At 42.0% G+C, this 21,565-nt stretch overlaps 1 protein-coding gene and 1 pseudogene across 1 annotated transcript in view; both read left to right on the top strand.

Moving 5' to 3' along the window:
- The window catches only part of CAMK4 (calcium/calmodulin dependent protein kinase IV), a 129,340-nt gene that overhangs the window by 23,450 nt on the left and 84,325 nt on the right, over positions 1–21,565 (top strand). Inside the window, exon 4 of the mRNA XM_006161106.2 lies at positions 11,861–11,933. Within this exon, the coding sequence (XP_006161168.1) occupies positions 11,861–11,933 (73 nt within the window). The remainder of the gene's footprint in view (positions 1–11,860; positions 11,934–21,565) is intronic.
- The window catches only part of LOC114004492 (poly [ADP-ribose] polymerase 1 pseudogene), a 13,987-nt pseudogene continuing 6,837 nt past the window's right edge, over positions 14,416–21,565 (top strand).

Here is a 21,565-nt window from a genome sequence, read left to right as displayed (position 1 = left end):
GGGATCCTAAGGCAACCTGTGCGTCAATGTTGTGATTGAAATCTTATGAGACTGCCAGCAGGCGGTATGGAGGTTACGGTGGCTGGATCCCACATGGCTGATTGTGCACTGCCTTAAAAACCACACTGGGCACATGTGCATGCGTGCCCAAAATCCCAAGAAAAGAATGGAGGAGAAGGGATTGTGGCATGTTCATCATCCCTCCACACCAGGGCAGTCCAATTATGGTATCCAGTGGTGGGAATCTGGGGAGGTTAGTGATTGGGTGGTCAGGGTAGGGCCCCATACTGAGTACTGGTAGGTTTATAAAGAAGGAAGACGAGGAAGAGAGAAGCCAGGTTGATACAGAGCATGCTCTGCTCTGCCTCTCAGTGGCCTGCTGCCATCTTGTGAAGCCTTTGGCCTTCTCAGCCACCAGAACTAGAAGTTAGTAGACCTCTGTTTCTTTATAAATTTCCCAATCTTAGGTATTTCTGTTAGCAGCACAGTAACATACTAAGACACTTGAGGAAACAAAAACTCTATTTTGCTGAATTTGAATCATTTTTATTTTGTTCAAAATGTTTCTAATGACTCATATTCCATTAAATAAGACCCCTAAAGCACAGGCAATAGTCCCCAAAATAAACAAGTGGGCTTACATTAAACTATTATAAAGTTTCCTCAGAGCAAAGGAAACAATAATTAAAGTGAAAAGACAACCCTGGGAGGAAATATTTGCAAATTATTCTTCAGACAGGGGATTGATATCTATACTATTTAGGGAAACCGAGAAGCTCACTCATAAACAAAATTGAATAAGCTAGTTAAAAATGATGGGCAAATGGATCGAATAGACAACTTTCCAAGAAAGACTTAGGAATGGCCATGAGGCATATGAAAAAATGTTTAAAGTCATAAGGGAAATGCAAATTAAAGCTGCAATGCAATTTAACCAAGTTAGAATGGCTAGGATCAAAAAATAAAGAAGGAGAGACCAGCAGATGAAGTAATGATTGTGGTGTTCGACTCCAATGCGGTCAACCACAATTTGAGTCCCAGACCTAGGAGCTTAAAACTCATGCTGGGCGCCTGTGCCTGTGTACCTAAAATCCTGAGAGGCGATTAGAGAGGAAGGGATTATGGCATGGCTATCTCCCCTGCGGGGGGGGGGGTTGATTTCTCACTTTCTTTATCTCTGGCTCTCTGGTAAGCACATGTGCCCTATAGCAAAAATATCTCTCTAAAAAAAAACAAAATAAAGAACAACAAACACTGGTGAGGCTGTGGTAAAAAATGAACCCTCTTACACTGCTGGTGGGAATGTAAATTAGTTCAACCTCTCTGAAAAACAATATGGAGGTTTCTCAGAAACCTACAAATTGAACTTCCATATGACCCAGTAGTACCACTCCTTGGTATTTATCTGAAGGATAAGAATACAGTCAGAAAGACTTTCACAGTATTATTTATAATTACTAAAACATGGAACCAACCTAAGCGTCCAAAAACTGATAAAGAAACAGTGAGATTCTTTCATTTGACTCAAAATGGATGAATATAGAAGACTTAATGTTGAGTGAAGTGAGCCAGACTTTGAAATACACATATTGTATATCCCCACTCAAGTTGTATTGAGTGCACTTTATGCAGAGGTTGAAAGATCTGAAGATGTGATGTTGGAAAGGACGACTGGATGCTAGAGACTATAAAGGGAGAAAGTGGTTGGTAGGGAGTGGGTGGTGGGTGGGGGTGTGAGGGGAAAAACAGATTCATATTATTATAGCAATATCTAAAACTGTATAACTGAGTTTATTCCTATGGCCAGCAGTAATTTTCCACTCATTGCATTCTCCCTTGAGAAGCAACGACACTGCTGTTCTCCATCAGCAGCCATGGTGAATGGACTTGTGCTAGGCAGCACCTCCTAATGTGTGTACCCCCCCATCCATGAGAAGGACTACAGACAGAGGAGTTGTCTGAATGTCCACAGTTGGACATTTTTCTGACATTCATTCACTTGGGAAGTGGTATTGATCCCACCAATCCACCAATATTTATTGACTGCCTACTATGAGCAAGGTTTGCAGCTAGGCTCAATGAGTAATCCAAGCAACAGTCCAGGCTAAAGGCTAAGAATTTCATCATGATGCTCGCGTGAGGTCTTAGCTAAACACGTCTACTGTAGTCATGAGACCTAAATGAAGAGCAAAAGATTTCAAGACTTCAATTTCTTTTGCTTGGTCAGTGATGTCTTCACTTACAGTTATAAACCTGCATTTGCAACTTGAAAAATTCACTGCTCTTGACTTTTCAAGTCATCTGGGAATAAAAGTCCTTGTAGCAAATGCATCCTGGAAGTGGGGCAGTTGAAGGGTGATGGCAGACAAGATAGGTTGTGCTGAGTTCACGCTAAGTGAAGTGGGAGAGGACCTGTACTTTGTGCCCATGCCTATCTTGTCCACTCTAGAAATACTGTTTCGCATCACAGAATTAATAAATCCCTTGGTTGTGCTAACTGTGGTACAACATGTATTAATCTATGATCATATTTTTATTTATAACTGCCTTTTCTCCACTTTTTTTGGTCTCATCTGGGGCAGAGCCCTAATCTTATTTATTTGTTCGTATCCAACTAGTACCCACGTTAAACAGCTGTAAGTCTTGAAGAGTCTCATCTCCGGCCTCGCGCTCCTGCCTGAGCACAGGCTCCTCTCTCTGTCCCAGTGCCCACAACCCGCTGCATCCAGAAAGCATCTACACACCTCTCTGATCCAAACTGAGACGTGATTATCTTGGAATCCTTTCCCAACCCTACGTGACCTTCAGAATAGCTTTCCTGCCTTCCCTCCTGGCTCTCAGGCCCTTCTCCAATGCCTCTGTCACAGCCCTCAGCCCACCGTGTTGATCGTTCATCTTACACCAAGAGGAACCGCACATGAGCAGAGCCTGGCGTGGTTCCCTCCTGAGTGCCCAGTACATATTTATTGAAAAACAAATGAAAGGATACTACTGCTGGAATACATTCTCTGAGTAATTGGATAAATTATTTGCTAATGTAATATATATTGAGGAAATTTCCATTGACGATTCATCATAAAATGACCACTCTTCCCTCCATCCTATCTGAAAACAGCTTCTGAGTAAATTCACTGCTCTATCCCACCAGTCCCTAGACATTCACACAAGGACATGCTCTTTAATACAGGCACTTAGTCCATTTGGACTGGTATAACAAAATCCCCTGGATTGAGTGGCTTATAAACAACAGAAATGTATTTCTCACAGTTCTGGAAAGTTCGAGATAAGGTACCAGCAGGTTTGGTGTCTGGTAAGAGACTGCTATCTCTGGCTCACAGAGGGAGTCTTCTCACCATAGAGTCACATGTTGGGAGGAGCAAAATTCTCCAGGGGCTTTCTCATCAGGGCACTGTTCTCATGAGAGCTCAGCCCTCCTGATAGATTTGCCTTCCAAAGGGCTTACCTTCTAATACCATCACATTGGTGATTAGATTTCAACACATCAATTTCAGAGAGACCCAATTGGTTCATAGCAGGCACTTAACCCTCAGTTATTCCCAAATAAAAATATACAAACACTGCATCAAGGCTAAAGCTTGAGACTTTATAATAAACCAAAATATAGAGAGCAAATTTTAGTGGATGGCTCACTGCTTCTACAAGGAATACTCATGCCTGTAAGAACTGTGTGATAGAAACCAGCAGATGATGTAATAGTTACATCACTAGACTTCCATGTAGTTGACCATGGTTCAAGTCCTGGACCTGGTGGCTTAAAGCTCCCTTTGTGTGTGTGTGTGTGTGTGTGTGTGTGTGTGCATACCCAAAATCCCTAGAGGAGAATGGCGGAGAAGGGATTGTGGCTTTCTCTGTGACTGTCCATTGAGCACATGCACCCTATAGCAAAAATCTCTCTCCCTCCCCCCAATAAAACCAACTGTGTGATAGACTGTGAGGATGGGGGAAAGTGGGCTCCTAGTTATGTTGGTCAGCTCTGTTTAGCCTCAAGGAGTGCTACCTGCATAGACCGAGACAGGAGCGATGCCACCTGGAGGGTACCACAGAGCAGTTGGGGCAAAGCCTGATTGAGTGTCTATGAGGAAGACCCATATAGGCCAGGAGATCATTGATTTTATCCTCATCTGAAGAGACTGAGAAGTTTGAAGAGAATGTTGAGCAGCAGTCATTCTCTTCCATAACTTTTGTAATAGCTCCCCTCCTTAACAAGATTGGAGAAAGCCAAGCTCCCTTGGCTGTAAGCGCAGTGCCCAGAGAGGTCACTGATTGTCTTGATGCTGGCTAGTGGATAAACCATAAAATTGGTATTTAGAGCAGGATGCAGAGAATGATGTAGTGTCAGGATAACCAAAGTACCTAACTTACTCTGTGACAGCAGCCCTTCTTTTCTTCTTCCCTCAGTTAAAAATGCTCAGAAAGTGTAGCTCGGAAAATGGCTTCAATTAGGGCTCAGCAGATGGCGTAATGGTTATGTTGCTGAACTCCCATGTACTCAACCGTGATTTGAGTTCTGGACCCGGTGGCTTAAAACTCATACTGGGCACATGTGCGTGCGTGCCCAAGATCCTGAGAGGGGAATGGAGGAGAAGGGATTGTGGTTTGACTATTCCCCGCTGGGGAGTGATTTCTCACTTTCTGTCTCTCGGGCAAGTGTACACCCCATACAGGAAAAAAATCTCTCTCCAAAAAATTTATTTCAATTAAATTTTTATTTTGTAGGCTGACCAAATCATGAATTAAAAAAAAAACTATTTGGAAACATATTATAGATTTTTAAGTTCAACTTTTGGGCTGGCCCTACAATGCAGCAGTTCGGTGCTACACAGAGGAAGTTGAATTCTCATGGCTGACCAGGTGTGGGGTCTCAGCCCCTGTGGCTTGCAGAACACTCCAAGTATATGCACACATGCCCAGAATTTTGACAGGATGGAGAATTGGAGGAAAAGAAAGGATTGTGGAGTGATCGGACCCTGTGAGAGGGTGCTTCCTCTCTTTCTCTTTTTCCCTCTCATGAACACACTCCCTCTGTCTTAAAAAAGGAAATTTTTTTTTTTAGAGATCAGTAAAATCACCTATTAATACTAGCTACTTGAGGACCTATAATACTTAAAAACAAAACAATGACAATATTTTCTGAAAAATAAGTGTTCTATTTAAGGTATCATCTAAGGAAATTTCTATGGAAAATTACAGAAGTTGTTGAAATCCTGACTCATTTATGTTTTGAACTGACCATTTTCAAACACGTTTCTACTGCCAGCTTGTAACAGTCGAAAACATCTTGTTTATTGGTAACCTACAGAGCTATAAAAAAAAAAAAATGTTTTCTCTTGAAATTCTGGGAAAATAGACACAGCCACAAAGTAGTTCTCAAATCTCCCCTAAGATACGTGCGAGTAAGGGAAACTAACACCAGAAAGAGCTATGTGGTGTCATCTGTGCAAGAGGACACATGCGAGCAGGACACGGGGGGCCCAGTGACATCTCCACAGTCTCCAAGTCACAGGGAAGCAGGACGGGAAAGCAAGAGAGGTCTTGACATCCACGTCTCTGAGAAGGCCAAGGAGGGCTCCCGGAGAAAGTTCTAAAGAGGCCAGTGCAGTCAAGGCCCTGGGAACGCCGGAAAGGAATATCTGAAGTCTTTTGGGGGTTGGGGGGGGGGACACAGATATTTAAAACAAACCGTTGGAAAGAGAATCCAAATTAATCACTGGAGATATGGTAAAGGGAAGAGAACGAAGTTCCCCTAGAGAAGAGCTCTCAGAAAGTACGCAGTTGTATTTTTGAATGCCTCTTGAAAATAACCAAGAAGTTGAGAACCGTGAAACTAGAGATCTCCACACCTGTCACCCAGTCAGAGGGTTAGGTAAACCAGCTCAGTTCCACTGTGCGCAGCGAGAGCAATGGGCCTCAGTTCATTATAATCTAGAATAACTATAAGAGAGCAGAAGACGAGGAGCAGAATCAGGTTCTCCATACAGTGAAAGCACATAGGAAAGAAATGACCGTAAAACAGATGAAATAGTTTGACATAAAATAGCTAAAAGTAAGAAAATGATAGCAGAAAGGACAGCACAAATAAAATGTAGAAGAATTCTAATATTTGTATAATTTCACACCCTGAAGAAGACAACCAAAGCAATGGGGAAAAAAATAAACAAATAAAAAGCATTCCACTTCAAGAAAATATTCCTAAAATTTAAAAAGTGCACCCTTGGACTTGCCCCTTAGCCTAGTGGGTAACAGAGCCCGATCCGACATGGCTGACTGTGTAGTTTGAATCCTGGCCCTGGAGGCTTGAAAAATGTCGTGTGTGTGTGTGTGTGTGTGTGTTATGACCCAGAGTTCAACAATATGTGAAATGGAGGAGAAGGGATTGCAGTGTGCCCCTGCCACAGTACAGGGTGGTCTCTCCCTCTCTGTCTGGTGAGTGCACATGCCCTCTGGGGAGAAAAGAAAAAGAGAACAAGAGAACACCTAAATTGTAAGATTGCGCCGTAAAATTGGGTAACTCATTCCAATATGACCACTATTGAGACACATTCTCATAAAATATGTCATTAAAAAGACTTTAAATAGAAAGAAATGTCCTTTACACACATATGTGCAAAAAGAGAAAGTCACTCATTTAGAAAAGAAAACCAGATTGTCATCAGATTTTTCTGACCATCACATGTATGTCTGGAGAAAATTGAAGCACATATTTAAGATACTCAAGCTCCCTTTCCTCAACTCTGACTGCTGATTTTAAATAACATTCTTTTACTTGCTGTTACTAATTACACAACAGTCAATGAGTACATTTTTTAAGCTATTTCTTTCCAAGTTTTGAGAGCTATTATCTACAGTGTCAGCTGATACTAGCTGGACTGCTAATTAATATCAGTATTGGCAAGAGTAGGGAACTCATAGACAAAAAAGAGACTAATATTATTATATGATGATATTAATATTGAAAACATTAGAACAAAAATGCAAACATTTCTAAATGTGAAAAATTTAAATTAGACATAAGAAATAGACTACATAGTAATTAATCATATATAATATTGGCATACATATTAATATAACACAAGAAAGTATGATTGCTTAGCTAAGAGATGGGGTGATATAAATAAGGAAGTATTGGAACCAACAGATGGCAGAATGGTTACATCACTGGACTCCCACATGGTCGACCACGGTTCAAGTCCTAGACCTGGTGGCTTAAAACTCATGCTGGGCACGTGCGCATACGTGTCCAAGATCCCGAGGGGAGAATGGAGAAAAAGGGACTGTGGCATGGCCATTCTCTCTCGGGGGTGGTTTCTTGCTTTCTGTCCTTCTGTTTCTCTCTGTCTCTCCAGCGAGGGCACATGCCCTGTAGCAAAAATCTCTATAAATAAACAAACAAACAAGTACTTAAAGTTTGTGGAAACTGGAATTAAGATACAAGAGATGAGAAGAAGACACCTTCATGGTTGCTGAGAACTAGTGATTTCAGGGTAAAAAAGACAAATGAAGGTTTTCTACTGATAATTCAGCCTCCAGCCCACAAACTTGAGTGGTAGGAAGCCCCTCAGGCCTTCTCTCTGTCTCTGGCTCTGTCTCTCTCTCTCTGTCTTCTCATTTTTTGGTAATTTTTCCTTTTTAAAAATTTTTAAGGTGAAGTATTTTCTCAACTTTCAGCCCCTCCTTTTTCTTTATCTTGTTATTAATTCCCTCTCCCCTTCCCAACCAGGAGAGGCAGGCCTTCAGAAGAAGACACCTACATGGCTCCTGAGAACTAGTGATTTCATGCAGCATGCAAGCATGCTGTGCAATTCTCTATTTTTTGTTTTTTATAAAAAAAATTTGTTTTAGTTTTAAATGTTTTCCTTCTTTTTTCTGTTTCTTGGTGGTTATTGTTTCTCTCACTCTGTTTCCTTTTTCTTTGATCTCATCTCTCTGCTCTTCAATCTCCATTCACTGTGTTTCTGGAGGATCTAAGGGAACTACAGCCAAACATCCCAATACTATTAGGGTTAACATACTTCTCAATATTCACTGAATCTGTTGCACAAAGGGATCAAAACAGAACGGCAAAGAGATTCCAGATCACCTCTTTCTGCATGCTCCCGAACGCTCAGATTAAACTTCAAGTTTAGGAAGAAACACACCATCCATTAGATGACTAGAAATCACCACAGGGTCACAAGAAATACAGGAAAGCAAGAAAATACCTCTCCTCCAAGGGAAAAGAGTATCTCCTTGTCATCCACAGACAGTTCAATGGAAATCATGGAAATGTCTCATAAAGAATTTAGAATATTCATAATATTGAAGCTAATAGAGATGGAAGAGAAGAGAGACAATGAACTACATAAGAGAAAGGAGAAAGGATCACCAACCAGATCCTTGCGTACACGCTGCACTGCCATCTGGCCCTGGCCGTCACTTCAATGGTTGCCTTTTGAAAACGTGGGTGCTGGGACCAGCAGTTAACATAATGGCTATGTTGCTGGATTGCCATGTAGTCGACCGTGGTTCGAGTCCTGGAGGTGGCGGCTTAAACTCACGCCGGGCATGTGTGCGTGCGTGCCCAAGATCTTGAGAGGAGAATGGAGGAGAAGGGATTGCGGTGTGGCCATTCCCCCTTGGGGGGGTGATTTCTTGCTTTTTGTCTATCTCTCTTTGTCTGTCGAGCGCATGCTCCAGAAAAAAAAAATATATATATATGTGTGTGTGTGTGTGTGTGTATTTATATATATATATATGAAATATTATATATATATATATATATATGAAACTAGAAATGGAAAATTATTGATAATAACATGCATGATTAGGCCACTATGCAGTATATTCTGGATGGGGAATCACATTTTGTATGCTGTGACAATGCTTAGGGAATGAATGTAAATTAATTAATTTTAAAAAAATTTTCAGAAAGAAAATCCACGAAAACTGTTGTTCTTGAAATTAAAAAAAAATGCATTAAAGTACTCTTTGATGACTGCAGTAAGCTTTACAGCCCCAGCGAGGTGCTACTTCATAGTATGTTCACTCTGCTCACTGAGGTTTATGCCTAAAGTCAGACTTGTGTTCATGGCTATGTATATATCAGCTGCGCTTGCTATTGAAAGTATTTAGATTAATTAAGATCTCTAGTGAATCAATAAAATGTGGGGAGAAAAAGGCATAGAAAGCAACCATGGATACCAGAGACAGTGTGGGAGGGGGCGGGGGATGGCAAAGGGTGTGAGAGAGGGAATCAAGGATGAGATAAAAAGCAAAATATACAAGAAACAAGAGATGGAAAATTATTTGTTGACAGTAACACATATGTTGATGTGTTTAAGCCAATATACAGTGTATTCTGGATGGAAAATCTCATTTTATATGCTATAATGATGTATAGTAAATGAATGTAAATAAATACATTTAAATTAAAAAATAAATAAATAATACAAGAGATTTTCCCTAGCATTTGTTTTCTTTTGTTTTTGCTACAGGGTACATGCACTTACCAGAGAGAGGGAGAGAGAGAGAAAGAGAGACAGAGACTGAGACAGGAGATGGAGAGAGAAAGTGAGAAATCTCCTCAGGGGGAATGGCCATACTGCAGTCCCTTTTCTTCCATTCTCCTCTCAGGATTTTGAGCACACACTCGCACACACCTGGTATGATTCTCAAGGTGTCAGGTCTGGAACTCGAACCACACAGTCAGCCATTTGGAAGCCAACCATCCTAACCACCATACCACATTGCCGCCCCCTAGCATTTTTTCATAATAAACATGTTCCATACTTGTCTAAAGGAAATAGCACTCCTTGGAAAAGTGACTTATTCCAGGTTTAGGGCAACAAATGTACAAAACCAGCCTGGAGCATGGTATGATACCAGTCAGAGAAGGAGCCACCAAAACTTCAAAAGCAAACTTGGGACCAACCAGTGGCATGGTGGTTAAGGCAGCTGGATCCTACATGGGTTTCAAGTCCTGAACCTAGCAGCTTGAAAAATACTGGGCGCACATGTGTGTGTGTCCGGGTTCCCAAGAAAAGAATGGAGGTGAAGGGATTGTGGTGTGGCCATCCTCCTGTGGGAATACTCTCTCTCTCTCTGTCTCTCTCCAGCGAGCACATGTGCCCTATAGCGAATAGAAGACAAAAAAGTATGGTAATGTAGATTTACTGTAGAGCACATTGTCCCGAATTCCTCAATAGGTCCAGAGGACATCACTCTATTAAAATGCATGTCATTCATTTTAAGAAACAAAAAGTAGGAGAATCTACCACTGACCCAAGATGAAACAGTTTCCACATCAGTGAGGAAAAGAACTGGGGCAGATTGAAACCTTAAATACAATTATATTCAAAATTTCAAAATGATAAAAAATAAACTAAAGCACTAGATTGGTCACTGTTTGAAGATGTTCATGAACTATCTCAGTTTTTAAAAATTGGTAAGTTAAAAACATAAGAATTTATCTTACATTTCCTTTTAGAAATTGTGTCATTAGCAAATTTTCAGCTAATAAAGAAGAAATGATAGTGGAATTCAATTTTACCAATCCATAACCTCTAGTGATTTGATGGATCTAGTCATTGATAATCACCTGGTGTTAACACAAAAATGGTGACAAATCAAACATGCGACTCCTTATGAAAATGCACACCACTTCCTGTAAAATGTATCTGCCAAAAAATCCATCTGAATCTGATCAAGACCCAGGCACGACTACCCAGTGACAAGAAAACAGGACAGAGCTACAGATTCAGGAACACCGAGGATAGAATCACATTACCAAGCTTTGGGATACTCTAATCAACAAGTGACTAGCTTTTAAAACAAATCCCCAAAAATGCAGAGAGGGGTGAGAAAGAGAAGGGAGAGAGCCAGGGAGAGAAAAAGGGGAGAGAGAGTGACAGAAAGAAAGAGAGGACCTACAGGTAGAAGAGAATCAGAACCAATCAGATTTTATGGACTTCATTTGGAAACTGATTCAGACACACATACAAAAAATTAATATGTCCAAGAAGACTGGAAATTTGAAAGACTGCATATCTAATAATATTTAAAAAATTTAATTTATAGATATGATACTGATACTATGGTCATGATTTTTTTTTTTTGAGAAGTTTTTCGCTACAGAGCGCGTGCGCTCACCAGACAAAGAGAGACATAGAGACAGAAAGTGAGAAATCACCCCCCAGGGGGGATGGTCACGCTGCAATCCCTTCTCCTCCATTCTCCTCTCAGGATCTTGGGCATGCACACACATGCACCTGGTGTGAGTTTTAAGCCACCGGGTCCAGGACGCGAACCACGGTCGACTACGTGGGAGTCCAGCGACATAGCCATTACGCTAACTGCTGGTTCCCCTATCGTCATGATTTTAAGAAATCTCTTATAGAGATACCTTCCTAAAATGTCTAGAAATGAAATTGTATGATGTCTCCGACTTGCTTCAAAATAATGAAGAGAGTGGAAGTAATTCAGCGGCTAGATAGAATAAAATTAGCTATGCACTAATAGTTGTTGAGGTTGTGTGACAGTGACTTGGAAATGGTCCATTGTATGTCTACTTGGTGTATATTTAAAGGATTTGGCGATATAAAGTTAGAAAAGAAAGTATTGTTTTTCCCTCAAACCAGATGGACAAAATAAATGTTTTTCACTTTCCTAAGTAAACTCAAAGATGTGTAAAGTGCTGATTTATAGAGATCCTTCCCTTGGTGTTATGGCAGTTGATTTGTATTTGGTTAGATGCTGCTTCGTCAACCTGACCTGAGTTAAGTTCTTTTAACATCCACGCGACAGAACGCATGTTTCTGAGAAGTATTCATGTTTTGCTTTGTGTGTGGCTTTTCTTCTTTTTTAGGATTGTGGAAAAGGGCTACTACAGTGAGCGAGATGCTGCAGATGCGGTTAAGCAGATCCTGGAGGCAGTTGCTGTGAGTATGAAGTGGCAGCAGGGGTTTAACTCTCAGCCATCTCTCCTTCTTCCAGAATCCCCAGAAAGAAGTGCATAAGCCATAAAACTTACAGCAAAAATAGCAAAAATGTATGGAATGTGTTCTAGAAGATACGTCTGATCGATGTATTTATCCTGGTGGTGACAGCAGCTCTGGACGAGGCCACCCTCCTGGGTAGTGCCATGTTTAAGATCATTTCCATTCTGTTGTTATGACACCAAACTTTAATGTCTTCCATTGTTCCTTACGGTTTTCCTTCCCCCTTCTTTAGTTTGTTTCCTTATTGGTTTTGTTGGTTTTAATTTGGTAGGGAAGCGGGGAGAGGTTGAGTATGATACAGCCTTTGGAGCATGGAGATTATTGACTTTTTTCCAACACAAGAAATGAAGGAATTAGAAGGAAAAATGTGACAAATTTTTTTCAAGGAGGAAATGTGAGTTAATATTTTAAGCCGTAATACAAATTTTATAAATTAATTGTGGGAACAAATGTGCACACCATTACCAGAAAGAAAAAAAAAAAAAGGTAAGTTTGAGCAGCTCACTTGCCTTCCTGTGGAATGTTTGTGTAGTTAAAACAGACTCCTCTAATTAAGATCTGCCCACGTGTCTAATGTCTGATCCATGCTGGGATACGTTGGTGACTCATGTACTGAATGTAAGGCCAGAACCAATTCTTCTCTGAACAAACAGGATAGGGCTCAAAGGAAGATATTTATCAGGTGCAGTTAGAAGGAGCTGTCGAATATGCCTATAATCGCGATATACTCCATTGCTCAGGGTTCGCCATCTAACCAGAATCGTTATTATTCAGTACCTTGAGAAGTCGCCTCAGTGACACAAGCACAGGTCCTGCGAATTTTACCGCTGCAGAACAGGAAGGCGGGAAAGGGAGGGGAGAAAGGAGGAAGGAAAGGCCAGAGGACCTGCTCGCCAACTATGTACAAATGATGAACAAGGAAAACAACAACAATAGATAAGAAAACTCAAACTTCATAAGCTTCCCAATCTTTGCACAGGGCTGCTAGAAATGGTCTACCGCATCCACCATTCAGCTGTCGACACGAGTTGAATAGGCTTTCATTCCCACGTCTTTCAAATGATTCCTTCCTACAGAAGTGTTTTGGTTTTTGCTGTGGAGGGGGTAAAAAGTTTGAGATGGGAGTGAGTAAAAGCTGTGGCATTTCGCATTCCCTGTATGACACAGCTCCTAATGGTGTGAATACCGAGCACTGAAATGGTCTTCTCAGGGACCCCAATAGCCACTCCACTCCAGTTTCCACCATACACCACGTGTTTGCCGCCCTTGGGCTCCGAGGCCTGGACAGGGAAAAGCTGCTTCACGCCCTTGTCCTCACTTCCGCCTTTCCAACTCCAGCTGGACATCCCTTCAGATGTTCATGAACCTAGTCCTGTTCACCATTGTGCTACGACCTTCTCTGGTCTTGTAGTGCCCCGGTCACAGAATTCCCAAAAACCCACAAGGAACCGATTCTGCTGTAAGCACATGAGGGTCGTTTTTATTCGGGCTTGAGCCAGGACTCTCAATCTTACTGACACGGCAGGTCAGAGTTGAGAGCCCCGGTGTGAGTTGGGCCGGGTTTGTATTTGGCTGTTGAGGGGGAGGTCGAGGAGTGCTGAGGAATGCGCTCAGGCAGCTATACATTGGCTGTAGATTTCAAGAAGTATCGTTGTCTTTTACTGATTGGTCTTCAGACCATTAATTGGGCAAGAAAGTTACTTCAGGTCTCTGGTATTTCTTTTGTTCTTCTCATGACCCTCTCTTACTTGAGATGGGGCCGATTCTCAGCAAGGTGGGTTTAACAAAATGGAGTCGCCCTCCAAAGAAATGCAGTCACTCTGGTCCTTCAGCTTTTCCTTTAAACACTTCTGGTTGCTTTAAATTTTTATCCTTACCTATGTATGTCTAGAATCATCTCTTGTAACACTATTCTTATTTGATCACTTTTTAGTTTGATAATGGCAGCTTCATGGATTCCTTCAATGTCCATTTTAAAACCTTATTTTTTTTTCCTTTTTTTTTGGGGGGGGGGGTTTGCTATAGGGCACGTGCACTTGCCAGAAGGACAGAGAGAGACAGAGACAGAAAGTGAGAAATCACCCCCCAGGGAGGATGGCCATGCCGCAATCCCTTTTCCTCCATTCCCCTCTCGGGATCTTGGGCACGCATGCACACGCGCCTGGTATGAGTTTTAAGCCACTGGGTCTGGGACTCAAACTGCGGTCGACTACATGGGAGTCCAGCAACATAGCCATTATGCTAACTGCTGGTCCCCAAACCTTATTTCTTATTATGCACCATAGATTATTGTTTAAATGATTCGCTGGTAACTGTCTGCTCTCACTTTACCCAGACCAGGGAGGTAGCTGGATAGCAGAGAGTGGGGAGTGAACAGAGCTGCTCTGCTTCGAGGTGGAGGAGCTGGGACGTGACAGTCAACATGACTGAGCCTCCGTTTCCCCTGTGCAACAGGCACGGCATCGCCCAGCAGGGTGGAGGGAGAGAGGAAGGAGGTGATGGTGGGAAGCCTGACAATGGGAAAAGCTACTTCAGACTCAGTTTAGAGATTTACTGGAGGTTTAGAGATTTATTCGACATGGTAAGTCTACCCAAATACCCACTCCCCCGCCAAGTACTAAAATCAAAAACAATTGTGAAATGTGCTGATCGCGTATGTGAGTTCAGTTTGTCAAAATTCAGTCCCTTGGGACCAGCAGGTGATTAAGGGGCTGGTTAAGGGGCTGATTCCCACGTGGCTGACTGTGGTTTGAACCCCAGACCTGGTGACTTGATTTCTCTCTCTCTCCCTCTCTGGTGAGCACATCTGCCTTATAGCTAATTAAAGAATATAATACTATTAAATAAACTTTCAAGATAACTCAGTACACTTATGTGGACTTTTCTGTGTGTTTATGCCACTCACATGTTAGAGAAGGACCACACCAACAGTGGTTGGCACGTACAGCAGTCACAGGTGCTGGAGCCGGTCTGAGTGTCTGCAGTTTACCCACCGGGACTCGTGCCCTTTGGTGTTTCTCGCTCTGCCACACACTGCTGCCTGTAACTCTTCTTTCTTTCTGGGACAGTCACACATTATGCTGTGACCTAGCCCGAGACACTGTGGCAGTGTGACAGTGACGAGGAGGCCATGTGCCCCTCCAGCTGCCCCGGCCCCTCCTGTTGAGTGCCGGCACGAGGTGCTCTTCAGGGTGATCATCCCGTGGGCTTCTAGAGGCTGTGGGAAGGTGCCGAGGGATCTGGAGGAACCAGGCATGCAGCCTGGACAGCAGCCAGGACTCTCTCCTTCCCCTGTGGCCGCCTTTTCTTGTCACCTGCTTCCCTCTTCTGTCCTCTCACCAGCTTTCTCTATTCTCAGAGTAACATGAGGTCAACCTAACATTCCCACATTAGCAAGTTTCAGTAAAAACTCAAGTCTCACTCAAAATGGACACAGCCATCACTTGACCTTAACTCCGGATTTCAACACAGACGCCACATGTGGCTCAGCTTGGGCCAGACGTCCTTCCTAGTCCAGCCAGCCATGGACGGCTCAGAACTGGGCAGTACCGTGGGGCTGGCAGGGGCTGGGCCTGGGAAGGGGCGGTGGTCTAGCAAGTGTTTCTTGCGAGTGAGACCAGCACATCAGAAGGCATTCCTTTATTGTCTGTTCTTGCAGCGTTTTGATTTTTATGTATTTATTCTGCTGCTACTCTCTAAGTTTCTTTCCCTTCCTGGAGTTTCACTGCATCCTAGATAGAGTTTGGAATGGCTTGTTTACCGTAAAAGCGTTGTTCAACTTTCGGTATGATCTCGTTTTGACAAAGGGCCGACTCATGTATCATGTAAGAGCAAGCAATTGCATGGCCACTTTTAGTCATTCTGCATGTTCCCACATGTTAACCTGCTTCACAGTGGAACCCGTGATTCCGTCACTCGCTGACACGAACTAGGACCCTGTCCGCTGTCAGTCCTCTCCATCCTGGCAGATGGCATGAACCTTCACCTTTTTATTTTTTTTACTGAAATCCTGCAGCTCACCCTTGCTTTGTTTGCCTCACATCCCAATAATCCCGTCTACACATTCTGTAGTCTTCCAAAGTATCACTTGAATCGCATGGTCTGCACCTTCACTCAGCTAAGCCCACATCTCTCTCTCTCTATTGTCTCCTACAGAGACTGTGGAAAATCGTCTGACTGGTCAACCTGCTTCCACTATGTCAAATCCGTTCTCACATCAATCAGAATTAATATTTAAATCATAAATCAATAATATTCTTTTTATTCTTATCTTACTAATGGCATCCCAGTGAAAGCAGGGTAAAGTCAGCATTCTGTGACGTATCTTAGGCTGTCCTGTGTGTTCAGGATCCTTCCCACCCTCCCAGTAGCACTGCATGTCAGCTTTATTCTCTGTCACTGTGCTTGAGCCACTGTGGCCTTTTTTTTGTAACCAGAAATGGAAGTTAATTCCCATCCCAGGGTACTAGGTAATGTCTGCCTGTAACTTTCTTTCATTACTTCTTTCTGTGGCTCATTTCCTTATTAAGTTTAAATCTCTGCTGAAATGTCCACCTCTCTGGGGAGACCTTCCCTGATCACTTCATTAAATTAGTGCCCACTGCTACCTGTCCAAGCCATCTTCAGTCTATTACCATGTGTGATTTGATTTTTAACATTTAAAATTATTTGAAATTGGGGCCGATAGGTGGCATACTGGTAAAGATGCTGGACTCCCACATAGTTGACCATAGTTTGAATCCTGGATCTGACACCTTCAAAATCATGCCAGGCACATGTGTGCATGCCCAAAATCCTGAGAGGAGAATGGAGGAGAAGGGATTTACATGGCCATCCCCCAGGGATGATTTCTCACTTTCCTTCCCACTATCTTTCTCTGTCTCTGGTGAGCGCACATCCCTTATGGAAAAACCTTAAAAAAATTATTTGAGGGACCAGCAGTGGGTGTAATGGCTATGTCACTGAACTCCCATGTAGTCAACTGTAGTTGGAGTCCCAGACCCGGTGGCTTAAACTCACGCCGGGCATGTGTGCATGTGTGCCCAAGATCCCGAGAAGAGAATGGAGGAGAAGGGATTTACATGGCCATCCCCCAGGGATGATTTCTCACTTTCTGTCTTCTCTGTCTCTTTCTGTCTTTCTGGCGAGTGCATGCACCCTATAGCAAAAATCTCTCCAAAAAAATTTTTACTTGAAATTGTACATTGTTTTGTCTGTGTGTTTAGGGTTTATTGTCTCTTCTTAAAAGTTATAAACTCTGTGTTGTTCTTTCTTATACTCCTAGTGCCTAAACAGTACCTGACAATAGTAAGTGCTCAGTAAATATCCACAAATAAGTAAAAACAAATTTATGAAAACGTTCCAAATAGCCACTGGTCCATATTTGATTCTTCTAAAGGATAACTGCACAGCCTTGGTACCGTTTGTCTCATCTCACATGAAACAGAGCTACATACTGGCCTCCCTGCGTGGAATTCTTCTCCTTTACTCACTTTATTCTTTGCTGTCATTCAGACTCACCTTCAGTGTGTTCTTTCTGGTTGCCTCCATTCATTTAGGTCACTTCTTGATTTTTTTTGGCTTATCACAACGGGCATGCTTCAATTTAGTGATTCCTAGGGTAACTGGGGGATTTTTCTTCTTACTCCATGAATGGGAAACAAATGTTCTCAACATCAGAATTACTGGAGTTCCACCAACTAGTGACTGAAAGAACCCAAGCAGAGATGCTTCAGGAAGGATTCTCCCATATAGAACAGAAAAACTAGAGTTTCTAGAACTGATTCCAATTTCACAAGGCTCAATTTGTTAATCTACTGCTAATTCTCCATTTCAGTAATTTTTTAAAAGAAGATTTTGTTGTTTTCCTGTTCACAAAGCTCTAGCTTAGGAACTAGACTACCACCTTCAAGTCAAACATTCTTTGAAAGGGAACCAGCAGTTAGCGTAATGGCTATGTCGCTGGACTCCCACGTAGTTGACCGCGGTTCGCGTCCCAGACCTGGTGGCTTAAAACTCATACTAGGCGCGTGTGCGTGCGTGCCCAAGATCCCGAGAGGAGAATGGAGGAAAAGGGATTGTGGCGTGACCATCCCCCCTGGGGGGTGATTTCTCGCTTTCTGTCTCTATGTCTCTCTCTGTCTGTCTGTCTGGCGAGCGCACGCACCCTATAGCGAAAAACCTCTCAAAAAAAAAAAATTCTTTGAAAGAAGCTGTTTAACAATCAGATTTTCTCTTATTGTTGCCGTTAAGGGTTAACTGAAAGGAGAATAATTATAATGATTTCCATAAGTGTTTCACAGGTAGAAAGCAAAGCAATTTGGAACTTGGAGAAATGGCTGGCATTTATGTAATCACTCATTGCCAACTACATAGCTATAGATAGCTATAAAAAATGGGGCAGTTGGAAACTCAATGTAATCAGTGATAGATCTCACATTTCCTTTGAATCATGCAGTTATAAGACTGTATCTAAGCTGATTATTGAAAGTGCAGAAGCTAAAGTCTCAAATATTGGAAAGTTCTTGGGCAATACGTTATAGGTATAACCATAGCCCTTATGTAACACATCCTAGAATCGCTCCTTCCCTACCCACTCCATGCCAAGTCTTTCCCCACATAGTTACAGTAATTCCCTCACTAACTTTGTTTCTTCTGCTTTTTTGGCTTTAAATGAATTTGTGAAAGCATGTAAAGTGAATGTAGGAGGTGTTTCCACCTGCAGATTTGATTTCATTCAGATGAAGGAATTTGTTTAAGAGTCTTTAAGGGCAAAGCCTTAAGGGTAAATCCTTAAGCCTTCTTGAATATCTCTGCCCTTGAAATGAATTCTAGTAGTCCCAAGGTAAATGGCCCAGGTTGGTCTGGGCATTCTGGAATTCTCCTCTAGACCTGGCATAATGCAGAAGCTGAAAAGGTCCCTTTCCATTTACTTGCAGAACTAACTAGGAAATATCCTGTCTTCTACAGCGTCTCTTACTGCTGCTCCCACCTCCAGTTCTTTCCACATCACCACTCATGTCCTGCCATTCCTCTGTTTCCAAAATGTCCTCGTCTCCCCCACTCCCTCCAACACCACTGCAGCTTTTGTTCTCTTCTTCTAGCATGGTTTTCCTCAGGGTGTCTTAATTGCAAAGGCATCATTACCCCAGAGCCCCCGTATGTAGCTTTTTGGTTAGAATTGTATTACACATTATGATGATGGCAGTGAAGTGTTACAAAGAGGAACATCTAACCCTTTAAAACTAGGGACATCTATATGGTATCTGAGCATCAAAAAGAAACTGGAAATGGACATCATTATAAGAAAAAGGAAAAGCTCCTGAGAGGGATACTGAGCTTGAGCTGTGAAATATTGTTTTCCTTGACCAAAAATGAAGATTTTATGCTGAGACCTCCCCCTCCAGATTTATGTCCAGTGGCCTCTATGCACTAAGTGTCTAGACAGGTCCAAGTGAACAGGATCCAAACATCTGGATACGATTAAGGTCAGAATATTCCTTTATTCCCGCTGATCCTCATGCACAAAGAATTAAAATGTAACAGAAGAGAGATAGCAGATCGCCTCCTTCTGCATGTCTCTGAATGCTCACACTGATCTTCAAGAATTAGGAAGAAACACACCATCCATCAGATGACTAGAAATCACCACACGGTTACAAGAAATATTAGAAAGCAAGAAAACACCTCTCCTCCAAGGGAAAAAAAATAACTCCTCTTCATCCTCAGACAGTACAATGAAACTCATAGAAATGTCTGATAAAGAATTTAGAATATTCATACTGACAAAGCTAACAGAGATGGAAGAGAAGAGAGAGACAATGAACTGTAGAAGAGGCAGGAGAAAGGAGCTGATGAGTTCCAGGAGGTGAGGAAATTCTTGCAAGATCTAAAAGAGGAAATCCACACTATAAAAGAGAATCAAATGGACTGCTTAGAGATGAAGGCTGTAATACAGGAAGTCAAAACCTCCCTTGAAAGTATTAAAAGCAGACTAGATCATACAGAAAATTGAATCTAAGATGTGGAAGATAGAATTGCTGGCCCAGAAAAACCCACTATGAAGACTGAGAAAATTGCCCAAAAATATGAGAATAAATTTTGAGAAATGCTAGATACCATTGAAAGTCCAAACTTCCAGATAACTGGTAGCCCGGAAGATGAAGAGACTCATAAGGGCATTGATAATCTAGTCCACAAAATCCTGCAAGGAAACGTTTCAAACCTAGAGAGGTAGTCAAAAATCCAGTCCCAAGAAATACAAAGAGAATCAACCCAAAAAGATCTTCTCTAAGACACATTATAGCCAGACTGACCAAAACCACAGACAAAGACAAGATACTAAGATTGGCAAGAGAAAAACATCAAGTTACCTACAAAGGATATCCCATCAGGCTAACAGCAGACCTCTTGTCAGAAACAGTGGGGGCAAGGAAAGAATGGGAAAATATATTCAAAGTGTTAAGGGAAAAACAATTTCAACCAAGAATACTGTACCCAGCAAGATTTCCCTTCATGTGGGATGAAAAGACAAGAACATTCTCAGATAAACAAAACTTGAAAGGATTTACCAGCATCAGACCAGATTTCTAAGAAGTTTTCAAGGGAGTGCTATATCGGGAAAATTAAATACAGACACATGGAAAGAAGAGTTCAAAACTAAGGAAATGGCCAACTTAACCATGGGTACAAGTCGAGTTGAATATTATACCCCAGAATTTAATCGGGAAGATCGAACCACGACAGAAGATAGATTAAGTACATGAGACTGAAATGCTGAAATAGCATTTTATGATTTTTAACTAAAACGTTGCCGATTTTCTTCTAGGCTTTGTTTTCCAGTTTTAAGGGTTTTTGTCCTATCTTGAGCTGCTGATAGGTTCATGTACCTACTATTTGAACAGAATCCTAACCTGTTTCCTGGCTTTAAATTTTAAGCAAAGTTTCTTAGCATTTCTTTGATTTATTAAAGCTAAAACAGCTTTTCTTGAAATAAAAATATATATTTAAAAATACCTGATGACCATAGTAAGCTATATAGCATCAGCTAGGTGCTACTTTATAGTATATTCATTCTACTCAATTAAAGTCAGACATGTATTCACAGATATGTATATTGCTATTGAAAGTAGTTAGATTATTTAAGAAATTTTGTGAATTGATACAATGTGGGGGGAAAAAGGTTTGGAAAATGACTGTAGACACCTGAGATAGTGTGAGAGGAAGGTAGGAAATGGCAGAAGGTGAGAAATGATGGTTATAGGGACCAGCAGTTAGCGTAATGGCTATGTCGCTGGACTCCCACATAGTCGACCGTGGTTCGCGTCCCGGACCGGTGGCTTAAAACTCACGCCGGGCGCGTGTGCATGCATGCCCAAGATCCCGAGAGGAGAATGGAGGAGAAGGGATTGCGGCGTGGCCATCCCCCCTGGGGGGTGATTTCTCGCTTTCTGTCTCTATGTCTCTCTCTGTCTGGCGAGTGTACGCGCCCTATAGCAAAAAACCTCTCGAAAAAGAAAAAAAAAAGATGGTTATATATACGTGTGTGTGTGTGTGTGTGTGTGTGTGTGTGT

This window comes from Tupaia chinensis, unplaced genomic scaffold (genome assembly GCF_000334495.1).
Source record: "Tupaia chinensis unplaced genomic scaffold, TupChi_1.0 Scaffold138235_1, whole genome shotgun sequence".
NCBI lineage: Eukaryota > Metazoa > Chordata > Mammalia > Scandentia > Tupaiidae > Tupaia > Tupaia belangeri.
Note: the sequence above shows the minus strand (reverse complement) of the source record. Positions and strands in the feature narration are given on the sequence as shown.